The 15512-nt window shown below is 37.0% G+C and overlaps 1 protein-coding gene and 1 long non-coding RNA gene across 2 annotated transcripts; one reads left to right on the plus strand and one right to left on the minus strand.

The window, feature by feature from the left end:
* Positions 1-4694: 4694 nt before the first annotated feature.
* Positions 4695-15456, minus strand: MANBAL (mannosidase beta like). The gene is made up of 3 exons (XM_039351348.1): positions 15408-15456; positions 12289-12485; positions 4695-5413 (listed from the first exon to the last, which is right to left on the minus strand). The coding sequence occupies exons 2-3, from the start codon at positions 12436-12438 to the stop codon at positions 5306-5308; spliced, it is 258 nt and encodes an 85-aa protein (XP_039207282.1). The 5' UTR covers positions 12439-12485; positions 15408-15456; the 3' UTR covers positions 4695-5305.
* LOC120311636 lies at positions 7340-12271 on the plus strand. The gene is made up of 3 exons (XR_005557684.1): positions 7340-7711; positions 8381-8502; positions 12010-12271. It is a non-coding gene; the product is annotated as an uncharacterized LOC120311636 (long non-coding RNA).
* Positions 15457-15512: the final 56 nt, after the last annotated feature.

Raw genomic sequence — 15512 nt, forward strand, 5'->3', positions numbered from 1 at the left:
AACTTTTAATGTGGTTTGAAATTCATAACCTCTCCTTAGTGTGGTGCCTGAAATTACCCAATAGTAATTTTTTCAATAAACCATTATTTAAGAATCCCTGGCCTACCATACTATGTGTATAAGGTCGTTATGCACTTAATTATTAGATGCAGCATTATATTAATTCTTATGGTGCAGTATATGTTTTTAGCCCAAAGAATTCCAGGTGGACTGGCTAAATGATTTCAAATACTAAAGCCAGAAAAGATTCCAACTGAAGGCAAGTAGCAATAATTCAGTAATTCAGTTTAGGATTTAGTTTACATATAGAACACCAACAAAGTTAAGTGGATGTCTTAAGAACCCTGGATAGTACAGGTTACAGAACAGCATTTAAAATTAGAAATTATTAAGCAGATTGTGTGTGTTTGCTTTAGTGCAAAGAACTAGACAATGGTGTTAAGCACTATAATTGCATATAACAGGAGAACATAAAATTTCCCCTGGTAAATGTAGAGCTTCCATAATGAGGGAGTGTCCAGCCTATTTATGTAAGTTACCAGAGATATTTTAATTTTACAGATATTTGGTTTTCTAACCTGGGTCTTTGTATATGACTGGTTTCATGAAGAACAAAGGAATGTAGTTGATAAAAGAGATATCATGGCTTATTAGGAACTTTCCTATCAAACTTAAAATTGGATTTTATAAGAGCCATTCTTCTCAATATCACATCTATGAAACTCCTTGCCCCAACTTATTTTTCTTTATCTTTGCTACCTCAGTATCTGGAGAAAACATCTAATGCAATTACTTCATTGTAGATACCAGTTCTGTGAAATGGCTCCCACCTTTTGTGGTCAGTAGATATATTTAGCCTTTTGAGAATATGATACAGGTCCTCAAAGAAAATGACTGCCATGGGGCAAAGGGTCACTGACTTCCAGGGAAGAAATGGTGGACTAATGTCAGATCCAAAAAGCAGACCTGACAACCATAGTGGAATGAAGAGCCAGTGAATAGCGTGATAATTCCTCTCCAGACAGGAAGACTTAAGATTGCCCACAAGTTCTGTTAATATAACTTTGCAATAAAGTAGAATCAATTCATCTAGTCCTGTTTCTTCTCTGGTTTACCTGGGCGGGTTGATATCAACCTTAAACATTCTCCAGATTGGTTAGGACCACACAGGCTAAGAGTCTGCCTAATCTGCTTTGTTTGCCCTCAGCATTGCCAAATCTCGATAGAGATCCTCAAAGGAAAAATGACAAGAGGAAATGATCCTGAAGCAACAGCAACTCAGAAAAACAGGTACTGTGAATATAGCCATTAGTAAAGGTGGCATATTTTGATTGGTGCTATCTTAACTAAACTTATAATGATTTGCAGTATAGGATATTGATTTCACCCAGGAAAAGATAGCTTATACTTATTTTGGATACAGTATGAAATTGCTCCCCGATATTACAGTGATGGCTGAGGTTTCCAGAAGCAAATTCACCTGGGAAGTCCCTTACTCTTGTCCAGACAAAATTTTTAATACTTCTGGGAATGAGTTAGATGTGTGCCTCTAAATTAGGGAGCTGGGAATGAGCTCATTCCCAGCTCCCTAATTTAGAGGCACACATCTGTGCCAGGAGAATATTCTTATTTTCATAAATGTTTACAGCTTCAGGTTCTGGCTTCAGAAGAAGCCAATCCAACAGCCAGGAAACAGCTCTTAACCATCTATTTCTGAGCCTTGAAGAAGTCAGGGCAGGTATCTGCCTGCCTTAAAACAGCCCCGAGCTGCTGTTTTATCTCTTACAGGAACAACCTTCTGCCTGAGTGCACGCAAGGCGCAAGGCACGGAGTAAGTCCACCAAAACAAAAGTAAAGAAGGTCTGAAAAGGATTAATCGGGATTTAAATGAACTGTGCCCCTAGGATTATTGGTCATGAGCTACTTCTTACAGAGCCTCGAGGGACCCTATGGCCAGAACAAGAGCTGCATAAAGACAGTCTCTTAACACAATCAATTTCAGTCAACAGTAAGCAACACAATGAAACATAATAAAAGGAACACATTGCAAAGGGAAGGGGGGGGGAAGAATCTTCCACGAATATATTTTTCTCTTAATGAAAAATGCCACCATCCTAGTTGTTATTGCTGAGAGGGGGAAAAGTTAAGTCTACCAGAATTCAGTGCAGAAATCTGGGCAGTGTCTACTGGGAACTTCCAAAATAGGTTCTCTAAAAGGAGGGGGGGGGAGAGGATTTAATAGAAGAGAGCACTCCTTGAGGAGCATTTAATTACTGCTCTCATCTCACCTTAGAGTACAATTATCCCATGGAAAAAGAAAAGTTAATCTAGTCTTGCTATTACAGAGAATATTGGCTGGGGATGATGTCCCTTGAAAGATTTGCAAATTCCTCTAAAATCTGCAGTCCACAAAGTAGATGATTGGAAGTTGACTTTTGCTATGGAATCTGCTCTGGATGATTTTATTAGCAGCTGTGACTATTTTACCCAAAAAGGGTTAAAAACATTATCAGTTAAAATAATAATTGCTAAAAGACCAGAAGCTGGAAAGTGGTAAATATATACTGTATATATTTGTATAAACACTTCTAAGCCTTTGGAGTTGAACTGGTTTTCCTGATTTTGTTAATTACAATTATTTATGAGTAACAGGATTTCAGGGATTTTGATGCTTATCTTTTAAGCAGACAAAGAGAAGCTAAACAAAAATGTGTTTTCATTGAAACTCAGTTTGCTCCTGGTTCCATTGTGTTTAAATGAAATATCCTTCATGCTGAATCTGAATCCTGGTGATTTCATGGGCAATTTATGTGCTTTCCTTGCCTTTTTCTGAGGATGTTATCTCTGAAATCTAGCCTACAACATTGGTATCTTTTGGTATTTTCCATTATCCAGGTCCAACTTTGTGAAAAGCACTCATATATCAGGTATAACTATTTTTTAAAAAATACTAACGTACCTCTGCTAATGAAAATACTAAGGAATAATTAAGCCAAAAGAATGTTTATTTTGAAGAGACTGAACATGAAACAGCTACAACATTTGTATGCCCAAGAGTCCCAAAATCAGTTTATTAGCACTCTTTCTGACTAATCAATTTTATAAAACGGTCAAGATTTCAAGAATTGCTGTTCATTTCATCAAATGCATAGAGTGGATAAACTGAAATGCATTTGATAAAGTAAGGTACAACTTCTGTTATGTCAGTTTAACACTAGGTCTTCCTTTCTGAGCTCTCCTTTATGCAGATTCCAAAATAAATTGAGTTTTGTTTTGCTTTTTGCATTTCTACGGGCTCTTCCCCACTTCCTTGGCAATTATTGTTCCCCAAACATTCCTGGAAGTTTATTTTATGCTGCTACCCTGGCAAAGGACTGTTTACTGTACTTTTGCAGTAATACTGATGAATTCTGGGAGTTGCAGTATACACATCTGAAAGTTGCTAAGATTGAGAAATAATATTTTAAACTCAGTACCTACATCCTGAACATTGAATTTAAAGGGGATACAAGGTGAGGAAGGTCTCCACCATCTGCTCTCCTGATGCAAATAGTATTGGAAACCCCTTTGTTAAGTCTGAGATCAGTAGGAATAGTGACCTCCAGAAATGTTCCATGAAGTTAGGATTCCTAAGCAGGGCTGAAAAAAACTAGTTAGGTTAGGTTCTTTCTGGCAGGTGAAACAGAAATGGCCATGGAAGAACAGAGCCCCATGGCTGAATCGGAGGGGGCAATCTGAAGGGGTCAATTTGCAGGTTGTCCAACTTTCTCTCCTTTTTTTTTTAACAACCCTGTAATTTCTTAATTTGGAGTAGAATCAGGGCGACTGGATAGAGCTGAGCGTTTACTGGCTGAATGCCCTTCCTGACGCCTAAATGGAGTCCATAGCAGATATTTTTTCTCTGCGCCCTAAGAGAGAAATATTCACCGCTACCTAGGATTGAATTCTCAGGCTCCTTCTGATACATCATAATATTTGCATATAAGGGTTTGTTCTCTTATCCCCTGAAAGCCACTACTTTCCACTAGATTGTTTGATCCAGCTTCATGGATCTCATGGCAGACATGACACATTTGATCTATTGCATAATTATCTGCACACAGCACGTTTGCTTGTGGAACATCATAAGATGGCAGGGGCAGACACCTAACACAGCAAATTGTATATTTTGTTATTAACATAAATATATATATTTGGCAGCATAGACTATTTTTGTTCAGGGTTAGTTTTTATCTAGTTAATTTTTTTCCCATCTGTAGATTTGGGAATTTTCCAAGGAAGGTGAAAATGCTTCTAGTTTCTCAATAGGTCTATTTTGGCTACAGAGCCACCACAATTCTGTCTTCAATTCTATCAACAGCATAATGAAGGCTATTTCATTTTAGGAGAAGTACATTTTGTTTACTAGTAGAAGATCCACAACTAGCCTGCTGATAACACTACTGAGGGTTTCCCCCCCCCCTTCTGTTTAATTGTGTCTGATTGTCGGAGACTGCTTGGACAAATTCCTGCAGTTTTCTTGGCAAGGTTTTTCAGAAGTGGTTTGCCACTGCCTCCTACTAAAGCTGAGATTGAATGACTGGCCCAAGGTCATCCTGCTGGCTTTGTGCCTAAAGTAAGACTAGAACTCCTAGTCCCCCAGTTTCAGGCTTGTTGCCTTAATCACTATATCAAATTGGATCTGAGACGTTTGCTTATTGGCTCTGAGATATTTTTATTGGCACAGCATTGTTCATCTTTTTTTGAGTGGGAAGCACAGTTTTCATTTATTCAGTCCAATTAGCTTGAAGAGAATTTGAACAACTTGGTTTATTATACACAAGAATAGGACAACAGTAAAATGCCAAAGAATTCTCAAATTCCAAAAAAGCTAAACTCAGCACAGTTATTAGGACTCTTTTTAATAAAAAAATGAAAGAATAACAATAATATAAACAATTATATTACCAATATATAAAAGTAGTAGAGTGCTTGATTCCTTTGTTTAAAAGAGGGAAAAAGGTGGTATAATGGGATATGCCTATGATCCAGTTGTCTCTCAAACACTGCCCAAAGAAAAGATTGTTTTCCTGTTACTGAGCCAAACTGTAAGATATTTCTCACTAACCTTACAGGCTATTTATTACAGATCAGGTGAAACAATAAATCTGAAGCCATTTTAGAAAGTGTTATCTACTTCCTCAAAACTAGTATAAGGACAACTTTATCAAATATATTTGGATGTTCATTTTTCGCCAACATCATCTTCACTGCAATTTGACTTGTTGCCAAAAGGTTGCTGTAAAAATTTCATCATGATATCATTTTACCGTTTCTTCTTTGTTTCTTTTTTGAGCTTCTTGTTCACTGAGATAGCAGCAATTTTGGGTTTCTTGACTACTTCAGCACTTTTCGTTTCAAAGCATTCAGTATCCTGTTAAGTTCATTAAGGGAAACAGAACATTAATGATTTTGTGGATCTTTTTAATTATTTGCTGGTACAGGAGAATGCTGGATAAACGTGCTCATGAATCATTTATAAAATCAAAGTCTTTCTAAGTACTACATGTTTTATACTTATATCTTTTACACAGAAAATTTAATTAAAAAGTTTATTCAGGCTGATCCTAGGTATTTTTTACTTAGTGCTGATCAGCACAGTTTTGTAACCAAGGTGGGCAAAAAAAAAAAAAAAAAAGAAAGAAAAAACATGGAAGAGTTAAAATCTAACAACTAATAATTAGCTGATTAACAGAAAACAGCAATGCTACGTTAAAGCCATTGATTCTGAATCAGGAAAGGGAGAAGAAAGTGCTTCAAAGAATGTAAGTCAAACTATATCGAAGAGAAGGAAAAGTACCGAAATTGAGAACAAAGTGAAGGGGAAAAAAGGACTAATAGATGATAGTATAAATTGCTTTACCCAAATAAGACTGAGCTTTGGGTTCTATGCTCCCCGAATCTAGATGTTGTCTATCTTCTAGTTTTGGATAGGATTAAACTTGCCAGATAAACTTGTATGCAATTTAGGAATCCTCTTGGATTTTCCACTCCTACCTGAAAAGCAGGTAGCAGTCATGACCAAGGATTTTGAACAAATCCATTTTGCACATCAATTGTGCCCATTTCTAGATCAGAAAGCCCTATTCATGGACAGTCATGCCTTAGTCACTTCCTAACTGGACTGTTCAATTCATGCTATATGAGGCTCTCCTTAAATACTATCAAGAAGCTACCATATTTCCCTGAAAAAAGACCGGTCTTATATTATTTTTTGCTCCAAAAGACCCATTAGGGCTTATTTTCAAGTGATGTCTTATTTTTTTGGTACAACAATCTACATTTATTCAAATAAATGTCAATAATATTATTTATATTTAATTATATATTATTTTTTAATTAAATACGTCTGTCTGGTTGATGATCTTAACTGGGGCTTATTTTGGGGCAGGGCTTATATTACTAAGCATCCTGAAAAATCATGCTTGAGCTTATTTTCCAATTAGATCTTATTTTGGAGAAAATATGGTATAACTAGTCCAAAATGCAATGGTATGTATAATTATGAATGCACCGGGGTACCCTATACCAGTGGTTCTTAACCTGGGCGATATTGCCCCCCAGGGGGCGATTTCGTTTTTCAGGGGGGTGATGGAACAGAAAGGGGCAACACGGGGGTGAAGGACCGAAAAGGGGGCAATATGGGGGCGATGGAGCGAGAAGTTTTGGGGACACTTTTGAGACTTTTTTGTACAGTGAATCGCTGTATATCTGATGGAGGGGGGAGCGCTTCTTTCGAAACATCACATGCTGAGTGGCTCTGTAAAACATTTTGCAATGTATTTTTTTAGTGTGCACTCCAGTTCGATATTATATTTTGTGTCTTTTTAATCCTTTTTACAGTGTGCATGACTATATATACTTTCCTTGAATCTTAATTTAGTTTCAGAGTTTTTGTCTTGAAATTCTTAGTTCCTGCATTGCGGTTTGTTCTTATGCCCTTTTAATATTTCTTTTTGCATCTTAAATTTCACTTGTAATTCAGTCATTAAATGTTACTGTTTTTCTTTTCGGGCATTTCACTTTCTTGCAATTGAATTTTGTTTTCAGTGGTCACTACATTTAAGTGTCTTGAAGAAATAACATAATAATGAAATACATGTAGCACGAAGTTTGGGAATAAAGTGACGGGTGGCACCAAAAATTTTTCACACAGTTGAGATATGAAAAAAAGACTGGAAATAAATTATTTGCATCCATATGTCCTGATGACAATTAAAAAAAAAAAAGTGTTTGCATAAATTGAAAAATTATTTCCTATGCTGTGATTGAGAGGTTATGTTGGGGGAGGGGGGCGATGACAACTTCCTCATTGGCTCAAGGGGGCAATTCGTTCAAAAAGGTTAACAACCACTGCCCTATACAATATCATTACTACACAACTGCATTGGCTATCTACAACTTCCAGGTGAACTTTGCTATGCAAAGTTATGGGTGCTATGCACCCATAAAGCCCTTCATGACACAGGCTTTGTTACCTGTGGGGCCACCTATCTCTGATTGTTTCTGGTTGGCCCATGGGCTCTCACAGGGTGGGCAAGATTTGGATCACTTCTATGAAACACTGCCACCTAGTGGGACCAGAGAAGCATGCCTTCTCTGTCATAACACCTGCCCTTTGGAACAGCATTATCATCTGAGATTTGGATAATCCCGATCATGTTGACTTTCTGTAAGTCCTTTAAAAATCTTTATAGACTATAATCTAATAATTCATGATGTGTTATTTGTTTTGTGTTAACAAAGATTAGAATGTGTCTGAAATTAGCAGAAAACTGAATGTAGACTATCACATTTGAGACTGACATTTTTAGATTTCATCCATGCAAACTTTAAGATTCAGTATCAGCTTCGGTTTTAAATATTCTCTCCATCCTCTCTCTAGCCTACTTTGGTACATAGGGCCTGATAGGTTTACAAAACTGGTGGGAAAATTTTGAAAAGATATGGAGAAAACAGTTTTCTTCTGTTGGAATCAAAGAATTGGAGGGAGGGAGGGAGGGAGGGGCAGGGAGGGAGGGGGGAGAGATATCATACATATTCATGATATTTTAGAGGAAGCTCAATTCACAGATTGCTTTCCCTTATTAAACAAGTTTTGATATAAATATTTTTTGGATTCTAAAGATGTCCACAATTAATGTATGCCAACTGGAAAAAAAACCCACAGAAAACTGGCACAGGGATCTGTGCTGATTTTAAGCCTCTTAGAAAGCAATGCGGATTTTGCTCTGCTGGAAAGGGGAGAAGAGCAACCAGTATCTTCATAATCAATGAACTTGGCTGAAATCTCTTTTAAGTTACAGGGCTATGGCAATTAAGGTGTATGATTCACCCACAGGAAACTTCAGTGCTTTGGACAAACAGAAGCAAAAGCATTTATCATTCAGAGACTTAAAGGGCATAGTTTAAATATTCCTGAATGAAGAATGAGAAAACATGGAAACAGATAAAATTACTATGGTAAGTAAGAATAATAATGTTTAATAATAATAATAATAGAAATAGAAAGACTGTGGCAAAAGCAAGCAAGGGTAGTACCAATAGTCACAGGCTCCTTGGGTGCAATCCCAAAACAACTGGAGCACCACTTGAACACAATTGGCATTGACAAATTCGCTATTAGTCAATTACAAAAGGTGGCCTTATTAGGAACTGCTTCCATCCTGCGACAATATCTGTAATACCATCAAACATCCACATCTGCCTATCCCAGGTCCTGGGTAAGGACTCGATAGGTAGACAAAATGCCAAATCCAGTCTGAACATCTGGCTGACTGTGCGATGATCGATAATAATAATAATAATAGAATAATCATGTTTCCTTTTAATAATCAGAATGAATTGGAAATAGTGCATAGCAAAGAATGATTGTCTGTCTGAAGGAGATTCCCAGGATAACATAAGGCCCAATCGGGTACAATGAGAATTCTGTTTGCCTGACTCTTTTCTGCAGCCCACTGATTCTTACAATCTCAAGGAATTCAATTTTGAGTATTTTTAAAATTACAATTTAACATTTAATGTAATGTCAACCCCAACAGAGAATGAATATCTCTTTTGAGATATTAGTTTGATGGTAGTTTTCCAATGTCCTCCACAGAATCAAATTACTCCTATCTAATATAACCTTAATATCATTTTATTCTTAAAATGTATACAACAAAACAACTTTAGGCTGTCCTACTCTCTGCCCATTACGTTTTTTAATATGCAGACATGAAATTGGCTAAACCATGAACTGTACCCAGTAGTTCTGCCAGGTGCCTTCCTAACTCAACAATATACAGTTAACCAAGTTTCAAGCACCTCAAAATTAAATACTCTAAGTGGGTGTACATCTATGTATGCTGTGTCAGGTTTTATGGGGGGGGATAAACAAGGTTTATTTCTTTAAAGTGAAGGAAATACAAACTAGCATCTGAAAGATTAATACATTTATAAAATATAAATCTTCATGGTAACTCTATATTAGTTAACTACAGGACTAATTCTTATGTGAAAAATTGTAGCTTATGGAATAAGTTCCTGCTATTTTTAAAGTATTATAGCTGCATTATATTCTGGCATTTGCTTTTCACTGAGGAAAGTTGATGTGTTTATTTGCTGGATAGCTAACTTACTTTACATTCAAACAATAAAACTGTTTTCTTTGCTATTAAATAATTCATAATCGCAAAGTCCTCAGTTAGTTGGCATGATACTCAGCATTTGGGGCTAAATTAAAACAATTTATGCTTGCTGAAGACAAGTGCAAAGAAAGAAAAAACAGTCCTGCAAAAAACATGGATACCTAGAATAAATTTGATAGCAGGAGGGAGGAAGATTATTTTTTTTAATCACCAGTTACAAACACACAATTGTGCCATCAAGTGCACAAGGTTAGTCTTATTCAAAATTTGAATTCTGAAAATCCTGCTTTAATTTTGAAGAGGAGGCCCAGAGATTGGTTAGGTAGCCACATTTTGGAACCAAATAAAAGTGACAATTACAGAATAATGATGTTGTCAGTGGTGTATTGGGAAATTAACTATAATCTTAACCAGAAGCTTGAACTAATACAATAGTATTGTGCTAATTGTACCTATAGACCACTGTTGGCCTCTGAGGATACTAGAGGTAGTCTCTTATGCGGATGTCAAAATACACATTTTTAAAAATGGGCAAAAATCTTTAAATATGGCCAAGGTTTTATAGGATTTCAGCATTCATGCTGAATGTCTTGCAAAATTTCAGATGGGATCACTAAAATTGTGTGATATTTGATGAGCACTCAAGATATTGGTCAATTAAATAATTTTCTTCAAATTAACTTTCATTTTATTTTGAGGACTAACAGAAGCCACCTGAGAGAATTCATATGTGCTATAGTGCTTGCAAGTGCTACTATTTTGCGAACCCTTGGAACTAGGTTGTATCCTCTAATGCCTTCAATGATGATGTATTAAGCTGCAAAAGTAAAGTGCGGGCAACTATTGCATTAATCAACCTCTCACTAAACTATATTTTTATTAAAAATTTCTCAGAATAGGAAAAGGAAAAAATACAAGCATAAAAAAGAACAAAGGGAAAAAGAGGTAAAATAAAAAAATAAAACACAGTGGATAAACAGGGATTTATAAGCATTAAGAATTGTTAAAATGTTCAATATTTCACTGATTAGGCTAAGTAACTGAATATACTATATCAATATAAAAATTACAAATTGTTAAAATCCAAATAATATGAATATCAATAACAAGTCAACACATCATAAATCATACAATTAATTCCTACACAACCTATTAAAAAGTTTAATAATTACTCCCCCCAAATGTTCAATGTAGTACCAGCCTTTTAACAGTCTTAGCATTCTAAAATGATTTTCGAATTGGATTAAATTCTGTATCCGATTTACTTTCAAAATTATTTCAGACATCAAGATGTATTAATGTCTAATGTACCCAGAAAATATAAAATTTTTAATACTTTTGAGGTAAAAATAATTCAACAATGATCTTAATTTGTAAGATTCTATTATATTTCTTTCTATTTATTATTTCTTTTCTTATATTTTAGAAATTCTATCTTATTTGTCAAGCTTGAAATAAGTGTGTAACTTCCTCAGCCTGGTGCTTTTTCCAGTTGTACTGGAAATCCTTGCACTGGATGACCAGTACATTGACTAGGAATTATGGGTGTTGAGAGAGAACACTGGCTATTGCAGAAGGTTGCTAGATTTTCATTTGTTACTATCCTACCATTTCATATTCTGAGGTTCTATCAATATAGAAAATATAATAAATAAAAAAATAAAAGGTCAACGAAATTTTGACAAGAGCAACTCCCATTCATGATATGCGACTACTTTTTGTACAAGAATTATGTAAGAAAACATAACAATAACCACAGTCTTGCCTAACACTCCTGTGTCCACAAGTTGTTACAACCTGGAAATTTGCCAAGCTAAAAATAAAATGCCACTGTGTTTTTTCTCAATCTGGAATCCTTTGCTATATCACTTCCTGGCAATGAGATGAAGTTTCCAATTAAGAACGGTCTTCTCAGTTTGCCAGATATCCATATCTAGCCTGCAATCTCTTTCCTTATATTAATTTTCTGCAATGGTTGTCACTGAATTCGATTAAATCTCTTTATTTTGCTCCCCTCTTCTTTTCTCCTAAAAAAGAACATAGACAGATGTGGAGAAGAACAAAAGAAATAAGAGTGTGAATGAGAGATCTTATAAGAGTATTGGAGGAAATAAAAGTATCTGTCTTCAGAAGTGTAAAACTGGCAGTAAGTTTGGTGGAGTAAAAATGGAAATAGATGATGACTGGTGAAATGAGAAAAAAAAAGAGACAGAATGGGGGGAAAAAGGAAGCAAAAAGAAATGAAAATGCTAGCTTGGGCTACACTGAGTTTCAGTATAAGCTATAGCCTGTATTGGCTTTGGTTAAACCCAATTCTGCCATGTTCTTTCTCTCGTAGATAATATAAAAAAGCTGAAAAAGGTTCCACATTTCTATTCTAAGGAAACAGCTGCAATTGTCAGGATGCCATGGACTTCCTATAATGCACAGAGAGTCCCTAATAGATAAAAAAACTGCTCAACTGATGTCTGTCTCTTTGTCCTCTAAAGAATGAAAAAAAAAAAAAAACAGCATATTTGAGAGAAAAAAAATCAGGTAATGATCTGATTGTTGCCAAACAGGCAGTTAGTAACAATGCCCAGCTGTAGTAGCACGGTCATAGACAAGAAATGCTTACCATTTTATATGTCTTTGGAACAGGGAGGATTATCGCCAGAACACAAATGAGCTGGAAAATGGCACCAAAGAAAAGCCCATAGTGTAAGATGTTCTCCATAAAGGTGGGCTCTGGGATTTCAGGGGGTGAAAAATCCAACTCAGCAGCCATAGTGAAGACCTTAAGTACACTTCCAACAAAATTGGACTGCCTTGTTTCTGCAAAGAAAAGAAGTTCCGTTAAAAGCAGTAACTGTGAGAGGGACCTTGGAGTCCCAGTGGGCAATTACTTGACTATGAGCCAGCAGTGTGCAGCAGCAACCAAAAAAGCTAATACAATCCTGGGTTGTATAAACGGAGGTATAGAATCAAGAACACACAAAGTATTAATACTGCTTTATAAAACCCTAGTAAGGCCACATCTGGAATACTGCAGCCAATTTTGGTCACCATATCACAAAAATAATTTTGAGAGTATGGAAAAAAAAGAGCAACTAAGGTGATCAAAGGCCTGGAGACTAAAACATATGAAGAACAGCTGCCAGACTTGGGTTTGGCTAGTCCAGGGGTAGGCAACCCAAAACACTCAAAGAGCCACTTGGACCCGTTTCCCACCAAAAACAAAACACTGGGAGCCGCAAAACCCTTTTGATACCTAAAATGAAGATAACACTGCATATATCCTTTTTTACCTTTATTATAGGTGTGTGTATGTGTATGTATGTGTGTATGTGTATATGTGTATACACACACACATACACACACAGACACACACACACATATACACATTAAAAATAAAAGTAAAAATATGACTCTTGGGAATATCCATACTATTAAAACAATGATCACCAAGAGAATGCTTTAAGAGAATAAAATTACATACACACAAAGGTAAAAAAAGGATATATGCAGTGTTATCTTCATTTTAGATGTCAAAAGGGTCTCTCTCTCCCTCCCTCTCTATCTGCCCTTGGTCTGCCACTCCTCTTCCCCACTCTCTCTCTCCCCCTCTCTCTCTCTTTCTCTCTCTCTCTTTCTCCCCCCCCCCCATCTGCTGCTCACCTCGCAAGCTTCAAGCTGTTGTCCAACAACCTCCGGGGTAGGCAACCTCGTCTCTTTTATGACTCATGGACTTCAACTCCCATAATTCCTGAGTCAGCCTAACTGGGCTAGCTAGCTCTCTCCTGCCCTTCCTGCTTCCTGCTTCCTTCAGAGACGCAGCAAAGGGAGGAGCTCCGCCCAGAAAGCTTTTCAGCTCCTCGGAGAACACTGTGAGTGCACTCTCTTTTACACACACACACACACACACACACACACACACACACAACACACACACACCCAGACACACACACACACACACACACAGAGAGAGAGAGAGAGAGAGAGAGAGAGAGAGAGAGAGAGAGAGAGAAGGAAGCAGGGAAGCGCAATTGCCTCTCTCTGTCTCTGTCTCTCTCTGCAAAGGCAGAGGAGGCTGGGAGCCACAGGGGAAGGCTCAAAGAGCCGCATGCGGCTCCGGAGCCGCAGGTTGCCGACCTGTGGGCTACTCCAAAGAAAAGAAAAAATTGGGGAAACATGATAGTATTCCAGTATTTGAGGGGCTGCCACAAAGAAGAGGGGGGGTCACATTATTAATCAAAGCACCAGAAGGCAGGACAAGAAACAATGATTGGAAACTGATCAAAGAGAGAAGCAACCTGGAATTAAGGAGAAACTTCCTGATAGTGAGGACAATTAACCAGTAGAATAGCTTGCCCCCAGAAATCGTGGGCGCTCCATCACTGGAGGTTTTTAAAAAGAGGCTAGACAGTCACTTGTCTGAGATAGGTTCTCCTGCTTGAGCAGGGGGCTGGACTAGAAGACCTCCAAGGTCCCTTCCAGCTCTATTCTATTTTAAATATGTATTTTTTTCATAAAACCATAATCCTCATTCAGGAACTCTGTAAGGCACAAAATGCTGAAGCAAATGATCAGAATGCTGTTGGTTGTTTGAGTGTGATATTGAGTCTCCACTAACTGGGTACCTTGCAGATGTGATGGACCCAAAGTCTTAGAAATCTCAGCTAGCATGCGCTTTGAAATTTAGTTCCACAGAAGTCCAACAAACATGTGGAACAAGTTAGGTTGGCAAAAGCTATTCTATTCCTCCTTGGCTACCAGTGGTCCATTTCTGGGAGTGATCAAAAATACTAGGTATAGCCTTCAAATTTTTTATACAAAAAGCAAGCTTCCCTGGAATACCCGCTTAGAAGCAGATCTTGGAATTTTAATCCAAACTTTTAGAGGGTGAATAAACTGTGGTGATGTGATAAGGCAGAATTCGCAAGCACAACACAACACTAATACATCACAGAAGTACAAGAAATAACTGAACAGTATCAAATAGGAATTTGATAGTAGTAGTAGCAGCAGCAACAAAAGCTTCATTTAACATTTATTCTCTCCATGCTGATTCTTATAACATTTTCCTGTTTTGGAGGCTGGACAGCATCTTTCTAGGCTCAGCACTCATCAAAGGCACTAGAACTTTTGGTTATGTAGTTTTGCCATTGAAGTATTATACATAAAAAACCTCAAGAATGATTTTTAAATAAATCTCTATCAATGGAAGCAATTTAAATAGTTTAATTAAAGCAGTCTTAAAACAGGAAGAGTAAAGCCAACTGTATATGACCAAAAATTAAGTTTAAAAAGTCATCTGCCCAAATGCCAAGCTCATTTTTCAAATAAAAATCTCTTAGTGACATTTATTTATGAAGGGATACATTTTCTCCTCTCTTACTTTTAATCCCCCCATTGTTAGAGGTTACTTAAAAAAAATATGTTTAACTAATAAAAACACAGCAGTTGAGTTTTTCCTTCTGGGAAAGCATTAGACTAATTGCTAGTTATTAAATAGACGAAATTCAGGATTTCATTAAGGCGGTTACGCGAGAAAAAGAAGAAAAACATTAGAAATGCGAAAAACTTGTTCTCGCACAGATCAATGAAGGATGGCTGGACTAGAGCTAGAATAAAAACGCTCAGGACGAAAAAAAATCATTTTTCTCTCCCTCTCAAACGAAGGGCTACAGTCTCCCCCCCCCCACACCTCCCAATATTTTCAGGAATCTCATCAACCTCACCCAGCACCCGTCTTACCTCCAACTCAAATCCAATCTCGTTCCCGGAAGCGCTTCCGATTCCCCAGGAAGTACTTCCTCCCTTAGCAACGGCCGGTAGCAACGTCTTGCCCAAATAGCGCCG

This window comes from Crotalus tigris, unplaced genomic scaffold, assembly GCF_016545835.1.
Source record: "Crotalus tigris isolate CLP2741 ecotype Arizona unplaced genomic scaffold, ASM1654583v1 scf7180000018371.15429387391:27106975, whole genome shotgun sequence".
Taxonomy (NCBI): Eukaryota; Metazoa; Chordata; class Lepidosauria; order Squamata; family Viperidae; genus Crotalus; species Crotalus tigris.

Bases quoted from the DNA above. Each gene is read 5' to 3' on its own strand.
- MANBAL (XM_039351348.1), bottom strand. From the start codon at position 12,438: ATGGCTGCTGAGTTGGATTTTTCACCCCCTGAAATCCCAGAGCCCACC. The intron at 5,414-12,288 runs GTAAGCATTTCT...TGAACTTAACAG, and splicing joins TTCCAAAGACATATAAAATG to GATACTGAATGCTTTGAAAC.